The sequence below is a fragment of the Vespula vulgaris genome, chromosome 6 (genome assembly GCF_905475345.1).
Source record: "Vespula vulgaris chromosome 6, iyVesVulg1.1, whole genome shotgun sequence".
In the NCBI taxonomy this organism is placed as follows: Eukaryota; Metazoa; Arthropoda; class Insecta; order Hymenoptera; family Vespidae; genus Vespula; species Vespula vulgaris.
The window spans coordinates 2972743-2995305 of NC_066591.1; the positions used below are offsets into that span (position 1 = coordinate 2972743).

The 22563-nt window shown below is 32.2% G+C and overlaps 1 protein-coding gene across 1 annotated transcript in view; it reads right to left on the reverse strand.

Moving 5' to 3' along the window:
• Positions 1-2615: 2615 nt before the first annotated feature.
• LOC127064483 (zwei Ig domain protein zig-8-like) overlaps positions 2616-22563 on the reverse strand; it is a 43962-nt gene continuing 24014 nt past the window's right edge. Inside the window, exons 3-7 of the mRNA XM_050995595.1 lie at positions 9099-9283; positions 8514-8727; positions 5184-5370; positions 4592-4713; positions 2616-3789 (exon numbers count right to left, since the gene is read on the reverse strand). Coding sequence (XP_050851552.1) covers positions 3656-3789; positions 4592-4713; positions 5184-5370; positions 8514-8727; positions 9099-9283 — 842 coding nt within the window. The 3' untranslated portion in view covers positions 2616-3655. The remainder of the gene's footprint in view (positions 3790-4591; positions 4714-5183; positions 5371-8513; positions 8728-9098; positions 9284-22563) is intronic.

Consider the following 22563-nt stretch of genomic DNA (forward strand, 5'->3'; position numbering starts at 1 on the left):
ATTGTTATAACTCGAATAAGTAGTTTTAACGTTTTTATTTTATAATATTCAATCTTCTATATAAATACGTGGAATTTCTTTTTTTAATTCTTCCCATTTTGTTTTCGAAAGATTTATTATGCAAACAATAACGGGGGAATAATGATGCTATATTTCGTAGTAAAATAAGAGTGTCTGTCGTACGAAAAATATTTATTTATACATACACGTCTGTATGTGTATACATAACATCCATTATAATGAAGAGGTTATCACGATGTTAATTGGTCGAAAACGTAATTACGTTGATTGAAAATATATTTCAATGAATGGGCCTATTAAATGTTGTTTCGTTTATTCCGCGCTCCCGTATAATAATGTGGTAACTTGCGTGATAGCAAATTTATCGAGAATTTCGCTTCGATTATATGTATGTATATGCATATATATACATATATGTGTATATATATGTATATGCATATATATACATATATATATATATATATATATATATATATATACACACGTTATAGGCACGTGTAGTTGATTTTCCAGTCTGTCAGTTAATAGAGTTCCACGAGAGGGTTAGTAACACTCTCTGTTCGTTCAATGCCTGTTCTAGCACGATAGTGACAACGATGAAACACCAGAGAACTGCAAACGCAATCACTACGATGATTACGCCTCAAGGTCGATGCATCGTTATGCATCTTCACATTTGCTGTTAGTATTAACCTATCTAGTTTATAATATCTTTCTCGTTCTCTCTTTATCTCTTTCTCTTTCTCTTTGTTTCTTTCTTTGTCAATATGAAAATGAATTATCAACTATAACGAACAGTGCATTTTGTATAAATAATAACGTAATAACGAAGTGCATTTTGGTTTGAAAATTATCATAATTGATTTGTTGAGCTTGCAGAGTTTCATTAGCAATTTATGTTACTGTTTATTTTACGCAATGTTTTTTTTAATTACAACTTTATTTTAAACATATTTTTGTTTCTCTCTGAAAATATAAATATTCAAGTTGTTAACGAACTAAATATGTCTAAAGAAATTTTTTTATTATATACATATTTTGATCATAAATATCGTTGAAAATATAATTTCCCTAAGTACAATCAGTAAAACTTAGTCCTTCTATAAATTATATGAAAATTAAACGGAGATTACGAGAGTCGAATGCGTTAGTCTATGCAAAGTTCTAATACATGTAGGATACCCACGCGTCTACTCTAATAATACCTCATTACATAGCAACATCGTAGGAAACTCTGTTTACACAAGTAATTATTAATCTCGGTTTAATTAAACTTTAGATTGATATTAGATTATTTAAAATACTAACGATAGAACTACTATTGTTTCGTTCGAAAGTTTTCTACTTTTCGTTTAATCCGCAAATAACTCCTATAATCGTACTAATTAGATGGAAACTGGAACTTTAGAAACATTGCTGATTATTGGATAGCTTTCTACTGATACAAAATAGATTATATAGTAATCTTTTAAATTAAAACTACCTAAATCAAATGATTTTATTGTATCGTTTATTTGCTGAGATCGCATATGTAAGTAGAAAAGAGAGGCAACTATATTGACCAAGTACTCGCATTGTTAAGAGTGATGTACCATACATTCTTGATAAGTTTGACATAATACCGCACGAAAACCTTGCGCAAGCTTTCACGCAAGACGGTTATACACGCGATGTCGAACTTCCGTAGAACTTCTCTAACTTAGTTTCACGAAAAGGGTTTAACCTGTGTTGAGGTACTATCTGAATTTACGGTCATTAGTATTTAGCAAAATGAAAGTTAGAGAATGTCTACTATACATGCCGGACCCTTGGGTAACGTGAAATTTCTTTCCTAAAGACATTTTTAATTATAATACTATTTAGAATTTGGTAATTTTAGTATAAGATAAGATAATTTTTGTTAAATATTCAAGTGTGACTACGAAATGACTTTCATTTTAATGTAAAATTTAATCTCATTCGATGTCTTCGAAAGTGATTTCAAAATATGAAAGATCATTCATGTTATGTTAAATATAACTGATGTATTCATACCAATCAATTTCCTCTTTGAATTCATTCGAATTCATTTCTCGATCGACAAAGAATCTTATCTCTGTAGATAAAATACTGTTATATGATAATAGTTAAATTATATTGTTACCTATGTCTCTCTTTCTTTTTCTTTTTCTCTCTGTAGATATTGTCCTGTACAGATAAGTAAGATAAGTTATAATTAAAATATCTTTAAGTTCTTGATATTTTAAAAGCATTATCTTCTATCGGTAAGAAGGCATAACGTTTTACAATTTATTATAGGATACGTTGTTACCGACATAAATCTAGCAGTTATCATATGGAAAAATTTCAACTTTACCAACGTTATCAACAATCGATATATCATTAACAATCGGTAATATTATCAACAGCCGCTAACATCGTTTACTGTTTTCAATATTTTAAAAACATCTTTCGATCTTAATAGCACTTAACCAATTTAGATTGAAATTAGTACTATTCTATTACAAGTGTAATTTAGTGAACTTTGTTTTTTTTCTGATTTTAACGAACTTTGGGATTATAGAAACAAAATGTAAAAATGAAACTTCATGATGTCATTATTATTCGTAGCTCTTTATTTTACGAGATCTCGAGTGCACTTAAAAACAGTTTATTCAACCAATAATATTTTTTAAGATATCGGTAACTTCTTAAGAGCGAAACTTATTATGAAATATTTTTCCATAACTTTCATATTTTTACATTTACATTTTACATACATACATATAATTTGAAAACGTTCGTTCGGTCGCAATTTCGAACGTTCTCTTACGATACAATGAACGTTTTATCTTATATACAAGTTTCTTACATATACATATATACGTATATATTTATAATATCAATCAAACACTCTTCATGAAAACTTGAAATAATACTGTCATTTTTCACTCGAAGTACGTATTGATTTTTCAAGATCGCTTTTACTTTTGAACGAATCTAACGATATGGTGAAAGTAGCTGCATCCAAGTACTTCCTCAACACTCATATACACTCACTTATATTTAATTTTTCATATATCGAAACAATAATCTTAAAGTACGGTTATCATTGTTCTAAAACAAAAATAATTTCATCGATTTAAATTATTCAAGATATTCGATATTTTCAATCAAGCCAGTGAAAGTGAAAGTGATGTAAATAAGTTTACTTTCTCCGAATGAATAACTATTCTTAACAGGAATATTTGATATAAGATTGCAGATACATTCAATGATTTGCTTATATATTATATGAATAATTTTTTTTTAATGATCACTGAATTACTCTCTATATAAAGAAAAAGATGTATATATATATATATATATATATATATATATATAATAAAGATTACCTTTTTTTAATTTTTACGCTTATAATAACGTTCTTTTATTCACTAGCTTGATCGAGAAAAATCTTCGTAGCTCGCTTACATGACCATGGTACGATACGGTACTTCATTTTCTAATATCACGACGAAGTATTTAGAAATGTGAAAGGAGAGAAAATTGCGCGAAAATGAACTGTAGCGTTTTAAGTCGTAGCTCTTTTACGCGAATGAATGCGAGTACGTGCGTTCTCGTGTGTAACGTCGTATAAACGTAGAGACACGATTTACAAGGAATTCATTGCCAAATTATGTAGTATTAGAAAGATAGTAATTAAGACGAAAAATTCGCCGTTTCCATCGGAATAATCAGTGCATGCTGCGTTCCATTGATCGTGATGAACGGCCGCTTGTTTCTCACCTGGAATTAAATTAAATTGTATGAGTTTATTTTATATTCAATATACAATTGTTAATCTCGAAGAGACTAGCAGGATAAGCATGAATTTAAAATATCACAGAATGGTGTTTCAGACAAAGAGCATTGTTTAGCAAACAATAGAAACAAAAATTAACATGGGAGCCATTTGTCCATCGACTCTTTGATATTTGTCTTTTTCTCTCTATTATTAAAAAAATAATAAAAGATGAAAACAGATCTAATCTCAATACCTCCGATCGAAAAATAATTATTGAGTAGAAGATGGTTATAAAAATAATAAAAACAGAAATAACATATTTGTTATTTATTTTTTTGACATAAGTTCTTGAACAAAAGAGATATAGATTGGACGTACGAGTTCCCGTGTAATTCTCGAAGCATTCTCTCTCCTTCTCTCTTATTCGATTCTTTTACGAGGTCCATTAGAACGCGGCTCCCGACTAAATAAGTTGCAGTCGCTTCGGTTCGACTTCGTCTCTAACGTGAAATCTTTACTGTGGTATTAGTTCGCAAGAATATCTCTTAGTATGTTTAACGACTTCTACGAACTATAAAGTTTTGCGATGCAAATATCCGTATGCCATGCTTCTTCTGAAGTAATCTCTTCTCTATTTCTCTGCACGTCGGGACGTATGAATAAAAATTAATTAACGTAAAAATTAATTAAAATATTTGATTAGTATTCATTATTAGATAAAAAGTTAACAAAATAAGAAAAGGAGGAAAGAAAAGAAAAAACTTAGGAAAAAGGATAAAAAAGAGAAAATTTAATCAAATTTACCATTAAGAACGTGAATGTGAACAACGGTCGTGCTGAACTGCCCAACGGAACAGGCATACTCTCCACTGTCAGTCTTTTTCGCTCGTTCGATATGAAGCTTCGTTATCACTTCCTCGTTCGACCTGGAAAATCCATTGCTCCGAATATTTCTCTCGCATAAAGACATAGCTATATATCGTCACGAACGCAAACGATATTCCCTTGTCGAAGTAATCGAGATGATTGTACGGCTATTCTCGATCATTTTAAACGATATTACTACGAATTCGTGTATGTGTGTCTGTGTCAGGAAAAATCCACGAGGTTGATCAATTCATATGTAATACGAGATAGACTTAATATTTTAAGTGAACTTTGAATATCTCCTGTTGAAACTTCTTTTTTTTTATTTCAATTCACAGACAAATTCAATTTGACGTGCAATTTTCGATAGGAATAATGTCATACGCATTCGTACTCGCACGTCGGAAAACCTGACGACGTGAAAGTGATCAATATTTGAAAAATTGTTATGATATCACGAAGACAATATATTTTTAACGTAATCGATAGAGAATAATGTTTTACTATTTATACGATTAATTATATTCACCCGTTAATGTGATAAACGTCAACACGATCTGACAAACTCTCTCCACTTTTCCTCCATACGGGATGCGGTACTTTCGAGTCCGGGCAAGACGGCCTTACGACACACAAAAGTTCAATACCACTTCCAGTTTTATAATAACGATCACGTAACTCGTGTCTGGCCTCATCGACAATCTTTATATCCGGGGCTGAAAAATATCGATAGAATATTTTAAGTTATTCTTGGTATGTATCCATGTAACATTCTTCAAATTATTCCACAGGTATATATTTACATAGAATTTATAATTTCATATGGCATAAAAATAAATTTTCGAGTGGTCTACGAACGATCGATAACAATTTAATAGTTTCCATTAATGATAGAACGATTTTATTAGAAACTAATTAATCATTAATTATGATATTAATAATTAATTTAATAATTCTAACTTCATACGAGTAATAGTTTCTATAATAAAGTAGAACAGGTTATCGATAAAAAGAAAGGAAAAGTAAAAGAGAAAAACGAAAAAAGATATCGATATTTTGTCGATATAAAAAGATATTTATTCTCTCTAGATTATAATTTTTAATTTAAAGATGGATCATCGACTTGATGTATCGATTTATAAATTAGAAAGAAACGTTTTAGATAATACATAATACGTAGAATATGTACATGCATGATAAGATCAATTTATTTTGATGTTGCAAATATTTTGCTTGATATCGATCGAACGAAAGTAATACGATCAAAAGATCGGCAGTATTGTGTCTTAATTGAACTCAGAGTTTCGCCAATGTCGAGTCGAAGAAAGAATGATTGATATTGTGTATGCGAGAGGCTAAAGAGATTTTCTTCGACGAATCTTCAAGGTCTTTTCGCGACAAACGATCTCATGGCTCCTCTTTTCCTCCAGCTTCTTTCGCTTACGACTCCAAATCGATGAAAAATGAGTGATCGATCGACTTTATGTACCTTTATATATGTATGCGTGTACACGAGTATATTCGATGGTATCCTCTTTTCTTCCTCTAACGTCTTTCTTCAAAATTTCCTTCCTATTTTATCAGAAACGTTCTATAAAGCTTTATAAATCCTCCACCTTTCTTCTTTTTCCCTTTTTTTTTCGCAACGTATTAAAAAGTCGTTCGTAGAAAATTCTATACAACTACGATGAGAGAGGCAATACAAAAGAGATTTATTTAACATCGCTTTTTTTTTTTTTAACATCGTATCAATTTATCGGTTCTGTTGATTCTTAAGTACGATTAAAAGGACCGTTTTTATAATTTAAAGGAAGTCCTGATTTGTTCGATTATGTAAGTAATCAGCTATTTCTCTCTGTCTGTATACTTTGAATGACGATCGAAGAAAAAGAAACGAGAGAAAGAATGCTATAAAATACTAAACAGGGATTCGAGTGAATTTAAAGTTCTTTTTCGTTTGGAAAAGTAAAAGAAAAAGTTTCTTGTCACTTAAACGGATTAAACGCAAGTAAGTTTCTCCCATTCTACTTGACGATGCAAAAAAGTGAAAAGAAGAACGAGGGAGTTGAGTGTAATGTCTAGCAAAGTGTTCAGACCGATGACCAACGAACGAGAAAACTTTTTGGAGATAAATCAAAGGAAAAGTTATCGTTTCCGCTCGACCTTTTTTTTCTATTGGAATGTCTAAACTCGTATTTACGAACTTGTAGTACGGAATGCGACGCGTTCCAAGTATCTTCGATGATTCTCAGATCGGATCGAAGAGTCGAGATATATCCAGATTCTAATATGGTTGAATGGAGATTTTTCAAAAGAAAGCTTTTATTTGAGCTTCGTTCGTTCGAAAGATAAAGAAAAAGAAGAAGGGACAGAGAATACGCTTTACCTATTTCTCCTATGTGTATATATATATATATATATATATATATATATATATATATATATATATACACATATCGTAGTACGGATAATAGAACAGTAATGCCAACACGTGGCTCGAAAAGGATTGACGAGGACAAGGAGATATTATTATTCGCTACAAAAGGATCCGATATAACGACGTTCATCGTTCTATCCTCGCGCGATATTGTTTTTCGTAATTTAAAAAGAGATTGAACGTGAGAGTTTCGATTAAAACATAGAAAAATTTTTAATGATAATTTATGTAGGAGAAAAAGAAGAGAGAAAAATAGAAAAAGAGAAAAGAGAAGAAAAGAGAAGAAAATGAATATTTATGAAGTGTCTGTGAGTTTAAGTGCCACGTGGATGAAAAAAAGGTTTAGAAAGGCATCGTCCGATATATATATATATATATATTTTTTCGATTTAAACATCCCATCTGAAGAAAGTACGACAGGTACATGCATATGCCATCAACTTAACCGACTCCGAAGTGATTTCAAATCCGAGTACCGATTGGTTTGAATAAATAAATCAAGATTTGCGAGGAACGATCCTAGTGAAAATCTATTCCCGTTTCATTGGTGAGAAGAGAATAATACCTTTCTCTCATCGTTATGCTACTTCTTTTGTCTTTTAAGAATCTATTTCCGTCTCCTAATTGCATCATTAAGATTTATCACCATCGGAAGTGGGTATAATGACTGTGAAATTAAATGATTCTTCTGTTTCTAATTCGACGATAGAATGAAAGAACGAACGAACGAACGAACGAATGAAGGAACGAACGAACGAAATTTCAAGAAAGAGGTTTCCTTATATATCGTTCGTATTATCTACGTAAGTACTTAGCTTCCTTTCGGATTTGAAAATCGATTTGTTAAAACGTCTCGAGAGTTCGATATCGTAAAAGAAGGAGAATAATAGCGTATCTCATGTGCTACGAGCAAGAATCGGAAGTGAATGGCAAATTCTTGAATAAATACGGCCAATTGTAAAGTCAACTCCGAACAATGTTCACGGTCGAAAAGCGATATGTGTTCGTCCTCGATCGCATCCATCGATCTCTATTCTAACAGAATAGAGTCGGAGGAATGTAAAAGCAAAGATATTCTTTATATCTAAGATGTAATTTATTACGTTAGAAAACGTAACGACTTATATTTTTAATGGATCTCAAAGAAACGGATCTCTCGTTGGAGGCTGTCACAATTTCTCGACGTTTCTTTCTGAAAAATTTTATTTGATTAATATTATTTAAAATAAGTCATGGAATTTACGTTTGAATGAGTTAACTCGTATCTTGAACAATTTTTTGCGACAATATATATATATATATATATATATATATATATATATGCCATTGTCGTTGGTGTCTCTTTGACATCGAGTTTTCTCGTAATTAAATAAAGACAGATAAGTCAAAGTATCGTCAGTACAATCAAAGTTATGGTATTACCAAGAACGGTGACGTTCGTGACTAGCATTCTCGGTGGATGTGTATTCACTTGACAGATGTACAAGCCACGGTCTTCTCTTCGTACACCGGCGATCGCTAGTCTCCAGTTATTTGGATACTGGAAACTGACGCTGTACCTCGTGTCGGAAATGTGAGTCATGTTGCCTAGAGTTAGAAGAGAACCCCAGTCGTCGTTTCGACGTACCCACATGACCTGCGATTGAAATATAATATCGTTTTACATACGGACCTGAGTTAGACATGGAATATCCGATGGAACTTTCCTAAAACTTTACTCCTCTATTAAACTGACCTATAATATCCTATAAATTTGATATTTTATAGTTCCTACTTCCGCTATAGATTTCTACGATATCCTTCTCTTCTCATTATAATAGCAATAATGATAATTTAAAAATCAATAATGATTTTTTTTTTAATTAAAGTTTTAAGTGAAAGAAAATAAAAATTAAAGTAAGATGTAATTAAAAATATACTGAACATTTTTCTTTTCTTCTTTTTTTCTTCTTTCTACCTTTAATTGTTTATTCATTAATTATAAGAAAGTAACTTTTAAGTACTCACTTTTCTTCCGGCAAGCATAGCAACGCGACAATCTAATAAAGCAGTAGCTCCCAAATGCAATGCCACATTTTGTGATCCATTGATTCCTTGTCCTTCCGCATTTTCGAAATAAGGATCCCAATCGGTTACACGGTGATGTCTCAATCGAGGTATTCTTAATGGTGGCAGTATAGCAGAAATTTCTTCTGAAATTAGCCGAAATGATACACGATTATTTCGGCTAATTATACAATATAACAACTGTTTTTCACATGCGAAATAAAATAATGTGTAATATTGAAATAACTATTTTAGTATTTATATCACATTTTTGTTAATTGATTAATTTCTTTATAAAATTCAGAATTTATTTATTATAATCCGGACGAAAAAAAGTTTTCAATTATAGCCGATTTTCTTTGAATGAAATAGTTACTTCTTGTAAGATTACAATGTATTATAGTTCTCTCTTACACGTTCGTTTATCCTTTCTCTTCCTCTATATATACATACATATATATATATATATATATATATATATATATATATATATATATCTTCCTCTTCCACTCGTAATGTTCCGAACAATAAGGGATAACAGAACCATCTACTGTCTCAGTACACGAGTAAAGCCTCGATCTAATTTCTCCGAGAGCACAATTTCAGTAAGATTTTCACATAAGCCATAGACATATGTCTTGCGTGGGAATGTACGCGTAGGCTTTCTTCTTCACAAAAATATTCTGTAATATACATACATATACGTGTATTATACACACACATATATATATATATTTTGTTTACGAATGGAAATCCGAATTTCGTTTCGTTAAATATTAATTTTAAGTTTGTGATTCTATAAGCCAAACAAATTGAATACATCTACACACATAAACACATACACACACATACACACACATATATATATATATAATATACACATACGAATAAAAGTCCGTTTGTTTGTAAATAGAACTAGCCAAAGAAACAAAATGTATTACATTTAAGTGAAAATACGAAAGGAGCTTAAAAGTGATTATCATGATCATTTAGATTCAATCGATAGAGATTAACGTAAGTCATTAACGTGAGAAAGAGAAAGAGAGAAAGAGAGAAAGAGAGAGAGAGAGAGAGCACACAAAGAGGGTATATTCCTTCGATGAGAGCAGGTGCAGCCTCTTCCGAGTCAACGCGGAGCAATATCCGTCTGAGAGCGGTACGGGGGTTGAAAAAAGTCGAACTCTTGGAACGCTCGAGATTGTTCGTGAAGAGCCGAGAGAGATACTCGACTTAGTAGGTGGGAGTAAAAGAGGCAGGTTGCGAATTGAAAAGGACACAGAAAACGTGAGTGTAAAACGTCGAAACGAAAAACGGTAGAGAAAGAGAGAAAGAGAGGGAGAGATAAAGAGAGACAAAGTTCTTTTCGATTAACTACTAAATTGAGCATATATATATATATATATATATATATATATATATATATATCTATTAATTATTAACTGTCTATGTAATATTCGAAGTTAGAAGAGGATTTATTTCGTTCATTTTCGGCAAATGTCGGATGAGTTCAAAGGGTGGAAAAAGTTAAGTGGACTTCTCAAATATGGGAACCAGCTCGAGTGGAGAAAAACAAGCGTGGAAAAGCGTTTCTGTCTGTTTCTCTCTTTCTCTCTCCCTCTTTCTCTCTTTTTCTCTCTTTTTTCTCTTTTTCTTCCTTTCACTCATCTTCCTCTCGACTCGTAAAAAGTCTTTTTAAGAAAGCCTAACGTTGCAAGGTCGCTATTAAAAAATTATACAATTTCTTAAGAAAGAAAAGGGAAAGTTACTTCCTATTCTTGTATTAAAATATCTCGCTTGTTAGGTGTCCATGTTTTAGAGGACGACTTCTTTCATCGTCCATCTTCTCTTTTTTCATTTTTTTTTTTTTTTACTCTTGAACGTTTACGAAGCTACAAAGTGTCATATTATAGTGCGCTGGTTGATTTATAAAGGTTGAGCTTGTCTCACGAGAGATCGATCACTTTTCGGAAGTTAGTTTCTGATTTCGTTCAGAGGTTGCTGTATTCTTATTATAAACGAGTCGTCCGAAAATCCTGTCAAATGAATGATCAATGAAAATTGTCAGATACGATTTATTGACAGCCGCATCATAAATGTTTATTCATAACGCGAAGCCCGCGTGACGATGGAAATTGAAGATAATAAAGAAAAATACACGTTTCTATAGGAATCGATGTTATCATAAAACGAACGATATTGATAATTTTTAACATTTATCAGCCTTTTTTGAATTAACGTTATTATAAACTAAATATACATATACATGCATATATATATAATAAAATATTTAATTTTGAACGAGATAAAAAATATAACTCCGAAAAGTAACGAAGTGATTTCCCATCGAATGATTCCTCGTACAAACCTGAATAAGCAATAATCAATGACCCGATTTTAAGAATGCACAATCGGTAGAGGAAGTATATACGAAGCGAATGTAAGTAAGTCGATAGTATGTAAGACGACATAGGTGCCAAGAGTTTCTCTTCAATTTCTTACGTATGTCAAAAAGTCACCGATATGAGAATCTTCCGGATCCGTGAACGAAGTAACATGGCAAACAAGTAAAGGCCTTCTTACGTTCTCGGTTCCATCGAGGTCAATCCCTCGTTTTCTTCCTGCTCTACGGCAACTCAAGATACCTAATATCTTTGAAATATATAGAAGGTATTGCGATACATGCTAGCTAAGTCAAATGGAATACAGTAATATCCCAAGATAGAATAAAACTACGTAATATGACGTAGAAATTGAAGAGAGGATTTTACAAAATTTCCAACGGTACTTCTCGTTTTGTAGAGTATTGCGAATGGGATGGACGACTAAAGCGAAATGTAACGATGATTGAAGCGTCATTCGCGGTGCGTACGTGAAAAATTGTGCGAATAAAGTACTCCATGTTACGAGTGCTCGACACGGAACAAGAATATTAATTGATTGATTTGTTTGATCTTTTTTTCCCTTTCATTTTTCTTCTCCGTTCTTTTTCCTTTTTTTCATTTTGTTTTATATTTTCGTTCATTCCCCCTTTCTTTTGGAGAAAACTACGTTTTTTTAACGATTACATCGTATTTGCATTTCTCTCCAAATGAAGTTCACTGAAAACGAGCGGCTTACGAAGAGATATTTCAATTTAGAGACGGAGATAAAACTCGTGGCTTTTCCGTGGAGATATGAATATTAACGAGAACGTACAAAAATATTTTTGCGGTTAATATATAGAAAAGTGTGTCTTAAACGCTTCATTAAGTTACATTGCTCCTTTCATCCATTGAACTTTGAATCGATCGTTACTGAGAAGATTTTCGCTCGAACGATCGATTCCTCTTCGTCTCGTCGACGAAGAAAATGACTTATCCTTTGGTGATTCGATTTTGTTGCAGTACACTAGGTTCACTGGATAAGAAACTGAACGTCTTCGACGAAGTATATGTCTTGCCTCCGGCCGAGTTTACCCTATCACCTTGGAATCCTCTCGACCTACGGTCTATGACAAAGGAGGAGGAGGAGAAGTTGGAGGAAGCGGAGAAGGAGAATGCAGTAACTAGACGCTTTCTAGTTTAACCAACCACCAAACTCGATAGATACGGACGTAGAGATCGTTTGAGTTGTGTCTATCGAATTGTTGACAATGTCTGAGCCAACAATAATTAGGCCATTTAATTTTTAACGATATATTCGATTTAGGTGGTCGATCGATCATCAAATGGAGGATAAGAATTAAGGTCAAAAGATATATATATATATATATATATATATATATATATCCTCATTTGCTTTCCCTCTCTCTCTCTCTCTTTATCTCTTAGTCTATCTCCTAATATATTAGGAGCGCTCACTCATTTTAATTACTCCTCACGAGACGCGTGCCACCTCTATTCGAGCAATTTTCAAAGACATGTAGAATCCTGGAAGCGTTCATGTGCAATTTTAGTGACACTAAAACGCCACGCGTTGCATTATAATCCTGGTCGTAAATCCGAATTGGCAGCTGGCACTTTCTCGTGTCGCCATTCGATTTTAGAAACAACGGCCGGCACTCGCGTTCGATTTTCATAGCATCACGAGTTTCCTGATTGCTTTTCAATCGAGCTTCTCTAACTATTAGGAATATCTAAAATCGTGACAAGGACACGACAATTCTCGACAAATTTTTAACGAGTTCACGATCAAACTTTACTTTGCAACTTTTCCATTCCAATCTAATTCGTAATTCCTTTAGTGCAAACATCATTCAATCCATGACAATAATTTATACGATAAGAAATGTGTAATTTCAGAGGGATAATATAATATAATTATAAAGCAAGAAGAACTGAAACAAGAAGAATAGCAAGTTCCATTCGAGGAAAATACGTTAGAATCTCGCATAATTGCAATGATGTTCTTTGTGTGTCCGGTTTCTCTTTGGAGAGCATTGCTGGTGCTTTTACTATACTTGTTTCAACTCTTGCAAGAGAGAAAAGCAAAAGAAAAGAAAGAGTACGAACGACATTGGTCAAAGCCAAGAGATAAATCTACAAATGACCAACATAATAATAAGCGAAATAGTATGGAGGACGGAAAAACCGTCAAGTTGTCTGCCTTTTTTTCACGTGTATGTGTTCACGCGAAAGGGCGTTAATTAAGCTCCACGCGTCCATTAGACATTCGACAACTTCTGTACAGTGATGAGAGTAGGAGGGAAAAAGGTCAGTTACTGCACGTGCCTTTCATTAGCACTAATGGGGAGGGGAGAGGTTTCAACTCTCCTTTGAAAATCTCCCGCCATTTTCTCTCTCTCACTTTCACACATATATACACTTACACGTATATATTCATATATATATATATATATATATATATATGTATGTATGTATGTATATGTACATGTACATGGTATGTACAGTCATCTCTTTACCCTTTTCCTCCTCTCTCACTCTCACTCCCTCTCTCTCTTTCTCTCTTTTTCGCTCGTCGCTCCGAGTTCGAGATTAAAGTACTTGACCCAAAGTGCTCTATTATCGACGTCCGTTCTCTGCCGGCGATTCTTTCAACGATGGACCTTCGAGCCTCGATCCGCATCGTCGACCATATAACTCAAATAATTAACGCTTAGCTGCATTGTCGAGGGTGGGATTATATATCGCCGAAAATTCGCGAAGGAAGTAGTTGAAAGAGAAAGAGAGAGGGAGAGAGAGAAAGGAAAGAGGGAGAAACCGTACATAATAAACGTTTGGAACAAATGGGCGAGAAATGGTAAAGTCGTTTCTCGATTGCGATTCGTTACGATCGATGTTTCCCCGAATTTAAAATCCCTTTGTTTTAGTGGCGAATTTTTTACCCGTGAAATTGACCAATCATTGGTGTATCGTAAAAATACACGGAAACAAACGAGATCTTTTCTGTGGAAAAATTTTCTACGACAATACAATGTTCTTTTATATTTTTTAAAATGCGTATTAAAAGAAAAACTTTAACGTACGAAATTATTTTGATATAGTTTCGTTTGTGTTAAAGCCATTACAATATTTATAGGTTTAATCGTTCGATTGCTTTAAAAATTGTATTCTCAAGTTAAATTGTAATACTTGTTTTATTAATTAATCCAATCAATTATTTAATCGAATTGAAAATTAAAATTAAAATCTGAATTGAAATTAAAGTCCATGTAGATTTTTTTTTATATTTATATTAAAAGAAGGACAAATGGTCATATGTCTGTTATAATGATCGAGCTATGAGATTGCAGGTCATCAGTCTCATTTCGAAACACATTCGTTTCATTTACATTCGAGAAACTGTCACGGGAAGGACATTCGTAAAGATCTTCCAGGAGATCTCATTTTCCTTTTGATTCCTTTCTTTCTGTTCTTCCTTCAAACTTGAAAGAAGACGATCAAAAGGGGGTCGAGCTGATGGGAGTAGACGATTCTAATAAATATACATCCAACGAAAACCATTTGTTTCGACGCATCACCTTATGGCAAAAGCGCGAGAACGTCGGATCATTCGTCTTGTCGCTCGTTTTTCATCGGTGGAACGTGCCGCTACCCCCACTCTCATATATTTTAAACCGACGTTTAGCGAATTTTCTCACATGTTATGTCCGAGAGAAGCTAAACACTCGAATGGTCAACTATCAATTCAAGAATCGCTCCAAAATTCAATCGTTTCTTAATAAAATAGATTTTTTCTAATTTTTTATATTTTTTTATTTCAAGAGACACTTGACAACAAGTTTTTTTCTCGATATTTGATTTTATTAATTTTATTAAAACATTGCGATTATAAGTCTAAGAAATTACTGTAAGAAAAAAAATCAGCGAATTATTCCGTATTATTTTTTTTAAGCGAGTTGTATTCTCAGACAGAACGATTTCTAAATAATAACAAAATCTATTAGGAATATATAGTATAGATATTACAGGTGACGTAATGTTTTTCTTTTTTCTATTGCCTTAGTTCGTCGTTGACGATCTTAGCTTCAAGGTCTTTTAAAAGTTCTTTGTCAATGTCGAACTCAGTTCGTGTGTAGACATCCTACGGTACAGACGGTTTAGTTCAACTCTCATATATCAGATGTACGTGTAAGTACATATATACTCTTTTTTAAATGTTAATCATATTTCCTTTTTATAGGATGATTAAGAATTATAATTTACATTATGCGAATATAGTTTTACGTACAATTTGTTTTACAATCGATTTATTTATAAAGTAACTAAGCTTTTACTTTGGTGTACGTACATATATATATATTTTTATTGATAAAACAAGATTCACTTAAGAATATATACAATGATAGATATTATCTAACACGTCTCGTTATTTGAAAATCACTGTCTTAGTATATTCCATAATTTTCGTACTACTTTCTCGTGACTTCTCGATAGGAACTTACTTAATCAAGGAAGTACGTCATTCTCGAGTATCTTCTACGGTTTCACTGTGCAACAGAACGATAACAAGTTCAGAGCGACGTGTACAGCGAGTTGAAGTTTCAAGGAATGTGTTTGCGCATTGTAATTATAATCTGCTTGATAGAATTCAAAGATACAAGTTAAGGAATTGTATAATTTATTTATTTATTTTTTATATCAGCCATTTCATTGGAGAAAAGAAAGCGAATGATTATAATAATTTCAATCAAAATAATTAGTGCGTAATACTTTCTATCGATTATATGCGCGTGTGTATGTGTATACGTATGTATTATTTAAATATTCTAACAACGTTCGTATGCGTGAATATGTAAGAATTTTTTATATCGGATATAAAAGAAAAAAGAAATATAGTATTACAATAGTATCTTTAGAGATATTCCGTGGATAGAAAAAATGCCAACGTTAAAACTTGTTCCTTCGTCACGTTGATAAGCTATGAAAAAAGGAAATATAAAATAGATTTGTCCGTTGGGTAGATGTGAGTAGGAGATGAATAGAAAGAAAAACGGTACGAACATTTCAACATTGCATATATACGTTCTCTGATCCCGACATTTCCGTTTCTCATGCTGTAAAACGAGCAAAAAGTATTTTAAGTATATTACGTATGTGGTATTCGACTGTCAGGAGTTAACGAGATGAACCCGTACGGATGAACCTTCTATACGATTGGGATTAACTGACATGGGAGAACGAGACGTTAACGATTCAAAGGCAAATAGACGAGAGAAAAGAGGGCCGTTAAGGAAAAAAAAAATAAAATAAAAGAAAAGAAAAGAAGAATTTGCAACGAGAAGCAATTAGACAGAGTTCCCAGAGGTTTCGAGTTATCCTATGTAAATATTACTTTCGTTTCCTGATGCATCATTAAGACGAGAAGTAAGTAGAGATTATGTATATATATATATTTTTTATTTTTTATTTTGCCGCATCTTTCTCTCGTATAACAATTTTTCTTACTATGTGAAAATAAGAATTTTCTTACGTTATTTAGATAATAATTATTGGACTCGTGTACAGTATATTTTTTAAAAAGAAAAAGTAAAAGTAGATATAACAGTAAAAAGAAAAAAAAAGATACAGGAGAAATAGAATATCTCGTCTTTCACTAAGAGAAATACTTGTTGCTCGGATAAATAGTAAAAGAATCTCCGACATGGTTACAATGTATTCGTTATTTTCGAATTGCTACTACTGAAAATTACGTTATACTGTCCAACGAATATGGATTGTCATGCCACGAAGTTAAATGGAACAAGATTTAAAAGCTGCACAGTCCGAAATTGCTTCTACATTTTTCAACCCGGAAAAGTCGTCCCGATTCATCCGGCTATAACCTTTTCATCAGCATTTTTCGAAATTGATTTTCAGATCGATTTATTCTGCGTAGGTTCATTGAAACTTATTTTATATACACACACGCGTATTTACGTTGTAACAATAACAATAGATATATATTTTCTTTTTTTTTGTTTTGCGACAAATTCATTTCTTACTAGACTTGATAATAAGCAGGACGTTCGAGTAATAATTTTGAATCCCAGATGATGTATTGTTTACTTCAATTTCGATTTTAACAATAAAATAGTTCTAATACAGAGACAGACTAATTCCAAGAAGACTATCCCAATAATGTAGTAACTTCAAATCTAATCCGCTTGTAAATTCGCTTCGACTATACTGTTATATTGTGTTTCGTAAGATTGTACGTATGTACGTCATACGTACATATCTGAAAAGCTTTATACTATATTGTACAAGTAATTTAATTTATTCATTTCGTTAGCATTTCCCTCGTATATAATTTTATGTTTTTTTAATCATTTCATTTTCTAGAGACTTTACGTGCATTACGTATGTACGTTCAATTCATGCTATGCTATTTGAATGTGAAATGTACATGTATATATCTACACTTAGTAATTTCATATTTAAAAAGGAATATTAAGTTAATTCTTCTTTTGTATATTTTTAAGTCTCAAAAAAAGTCTACCATTGAATTTTTCTATATTTAAAAAGAATTTGCAATTAAACTGTATAAAAATTCTGAGGACTTTGACACTTCACCTTTTCAGCATGAATTGTTACGCATTTTATAGAATCGATTGCTTCTTCAAATGTTCAAGGTCATACGTAACCACCGATTATTTTGTCAGAATCGATAAAAATTTAAATCGAGCGAAAGCGTTCATTCGTGGCATGATTCTCTTTTTAATTAGCCGTTCTACGAAAATAATTTTCTTTTAATATATATATATATATATATATATGTATGTATATATGTATGTATGTATGTATGTATGTATATATATATATATATAAAGATTATAGAAGGAATCTAAATCGTAGAACGAATATAATAGTTTAATCATGGTACTTGGGAATAACGGACATCATTTTGTAAAATTTAATTAATTATTCATATATCTTATGTATTATAATTAAACAGTTCTATGCAAAAGAGAAAGTTGTTAATAAATGTCATATTAATAAACTTCCGTACATAGAAGTTCGAAAATGGTGCTGAAAATCTGGATTGGTTGTAAAATAATGCTTTCGTCATGACCTCGTTTAAGAGGAACGTAAGGAAAAGGGGCCTAGCATAGTGTTTTCGTGATTATTTGCGTTATGAAATTATTAAATACAATAACGTTCGATTGTTTTCACTCGATAAAAACGGGGATCGAAATCTCTCGAAACAACGACGGACGATAGAAACTATTTTCTTCGTTTGATCTTAGTTTTCTTTGTAAACAGATATTCATCGGTTGATAGATCAATATCTATTTTTTTTTTCTTTACTTCAGTAATCCGTATAATTCAGAATCACAATCTATGTATGTACTAACTTTCCATAATGTCCCGATCACTTCCACATCAATGGTAAAGCTTATGCATCGTTTAATAATGCAATTCATTACTTCATTACAGAGTTGGAAAACTGTAATCCGTGTTTCGATAGACAATTCGATTAAACAGGATTTTCAATGAAGCGAGAAAATCATTCGAAATTTGGACATTTACGTTAACAGAGTTGACAAGATTTTTAAATTCATAGATCATACATATTTAAGCTGTTTCGATTCATTCATAAATTGATAACGTTACAATTGAAAATTTTCATTGTTTCCCATTTTCCATGATAATCCAAGGACATTTATTAAATGCGTATCTATTTTTAAATCAAACCATCTCGTCAAAATTTCATGAGGATTTGGAGGAACTACTACCAGTGCTGATAATATAACTGAAGGACCGTACATTTACGGCATAATGTAGCAATAGCTTTAAACGAGATTCGCGCGATAACAGGTAAGTGCACTTAGAATATTTTCTCACGTATTACGTGTCCAAGCGTTTTGACTCGTCGATAAAGAAAAAGATAGGGAAAGAGAGTAAGAGAGAAAGAGAATATTCTAAGATATTGGTCCGAAGTTTTTCCACTTTCAATATTATAATCTAGTTAAAAAAAAAAAGAAAAAGAAAAATAAGAAGAGAAAATGAAAAAAAATTTAAACGTTTACAAGGAGACATGGGATGAAAAGTTTCAAAAACAAATGATCCCTTTAAAGTTTCTTCTTTCTTTTTATTTCAACGGTATATAAATTTCATAATGGAAAATGAACGATGCAACTTTCCATAGTATGTTCAAGTGAAATCTACGGATATTACTTTTACCTCAAATATTCATGAATCAAGTTTGATAGGAAAGTCTCTATCTGTTGGAAATTCGACAGTCTATAGCACGATACGGAAGGTATGCTATGCAATTTACGCTTTCGACGCAATTAACGACCAGTAATATGGGACACGTTGCCTCGAGGGAGCAATAACAACAACAAGAACAACGACGACAACAACAACAACAACAACAGCAGCGAGCGAAATCGTTCTATCGATAGAACGTCCAGGAGAAGGCAAGAAAACATAAGAGTTTTTTTCACACTTTTTTTTGTGCGAAAAGGAAGTAAATGTATTTTGAAATCACGCGAGGATCTTTATCGTTATGGCGGTCACGACGACGTTGAGAATTTATGTCGCTAAGAGTTATACTTACACAAACATGATCCCCTCCCATGATATATGCAGGTATGTTGTATTCGATTTACAGCTATATACGTAAGTATACACATAGGTACGTACGAAGTTATATCAATGAATTGACCACTGCCAACATCGATAACCAAACGATCGCTAACATTCGTGACTATGTGAATAGTATATAGAGTGTTCCAAAAATATGGACTCAAATCGTAACAACATAATCAGTTTTATTTGGAATATCGAACGTTTCCAAATCTATTTTTTTTTTTTGAACAATTACTTTGTTATCCATATAATTAATAATAAATCGATTGTTCATAAAATTTTGCTTCAACAATTTAAGGAACATCCTATACCCGGGTGAACATAAATGCGACGCTCGAATAAATCATACGGACAGGTAAACGTAAATCACCATTTCGCATATATCCCTATAATAGGTTCGTCCCGATTCGTTGAAAATTACAGCATACTCGATGACATCCATCCGTTAAGCGTGAAATGAATCCGCATTATCGGAATGAATTATTTGCGAGATGTTTTTCGGAAAGAAGAATTCAGGATCGTTCGATAGCGTGATCAGTCGTGCTATTATTCGGGTGCACCATTTTAGAAAATTTTTACGTACGATATATGTACGTCAGAGTTTTTACTTGTCAAATATTAATATAAATAAATGAAATCGTAAAAAGTGACTCGTTATTTTTAACGAGTGACTTTTTCCGTGGCTAATCTGAACTAATCGAGCGATGGTCGATCAAATTCTTTTCATTTGCGAGTTCTTACTAGAACTAAGAATTAATTGAGAATGGAACTGATCGAGAGCTTTGCGCTTTGTTACAGTCGATATAACGAGTAACGATTGGGTTTGCATCGAAGAGAAAGAGAGAAAGGAAGAGACAGAAGGAGAGAGAGAGAGAGAGAGAGAGAGAGATAGAAAGAGTTCTATAATTGCAAACGGTCTCATCGTATTCTCTCAATCCGACCTCATCTTTACCTTCGTTTATCTCAAACTCTGGGCTTCTTCCACTCGTAAACCTTAATATTAATGATACTAAGAAGTTCTTCTTTCGTTATATTTTCTTTCACTCTTTTTCTTTCTCCCTCTCTCTCACTCTTTTTCTTTATTTCTCTTTCTCCTTTTCTTTTTCTTCACGTTAACAATCTCGTCTAATGTATCGGTACAACGAATAAAACGAAGAAGAAAAAGAAATATGATGAAAAATCATAGCTATTGAATATCCGTGGAAAAATAGTGCTTTCTAAGTCTCTCATATCTTCGAAACGAAACTTTCTTTCTACTTTTATCCAAACTCTTCGGTTATTTTACGCGATAATTAAACCGTATGAAAAAGTTCCGATGGTAATTCCCGATAAAACAGAACAAAGATAGAAGAGAATGAAAAGAAAGTAGAAAAAAGAAATGATAATATCGTGAATTCTTTAGTTAAAACTGTTTATCACCCCTGATTTTATAATGGCTTGCGGCAACAATGAGTATAGGTTTGAACGATTTTGATGAACAAGATTTCATTTTAAAGACGAAGGTTCAAGCAAGGACACGATTTTTATGAACTTTTAAAAGAGCTTCATTTTCTTTAAAAACAATCGTTTCGAAAAATAATGGTTTTTCTCGGCGATAGTTTACGTATATAAAATCTAATTCTAAAATAATTTCTTAAAGGAACGTACTGAAAATATTTTTTAACTTTTTTATTGTCCTTATTTGTTCCTATTTATTTTTATTTATTTTTATTTAAGTTTTTCAGTTTAATTATGATATTTTCTATTCTATTTATATTTGCCATTATATTCACATGTTTTAAAATTCAAGATATTCATCATATAATACTAACTCATATTTTGTCCATATCTTTCATATACCGAACGAAAGGTGGTGAACAGCCTTAAAGAGCAACTTTTAACGCGTTAGCCTTTAACACTAATGACTGAAAATCATTGGTGACCGGCATTCGATTTTATCTACTTTACTTTAAAAACCCTGCTAACAATTGTTTATTAAGTTTTATGAGAATGTAACCATGGTGGATCGTATAATCCGATTCAATCTCGTACGTATTTAAAACTAGAATAAACGTAGAATTGTGAAGCTGTTTAAAATCTCTCGTGTAAAATAAAATGAAGATTTTAAAAGTTTTCTAAAAGCGTAAATTCTTTTCAAATAATATAATACAAAAACTTCAGCAATGAAGTTTCTTCATATTTTTATTTAAATAAAAATAAGAAAGCATGAGGTATATATTAAACCTCGTGCAACCAATCGATTGAAGTTAGAGAAGATAAGATAGTGAATTAAAGCAGACTGACTTATCTTTCTTATACATATATATATATTTTTTTTAGCTCTTGTCGCATAGATCGAACGATTCGGCTGGGATTCTTCGTTGAATAATAAATAAAAGGAAAAGAGATCGAGGAACATTGAGAGAACATAT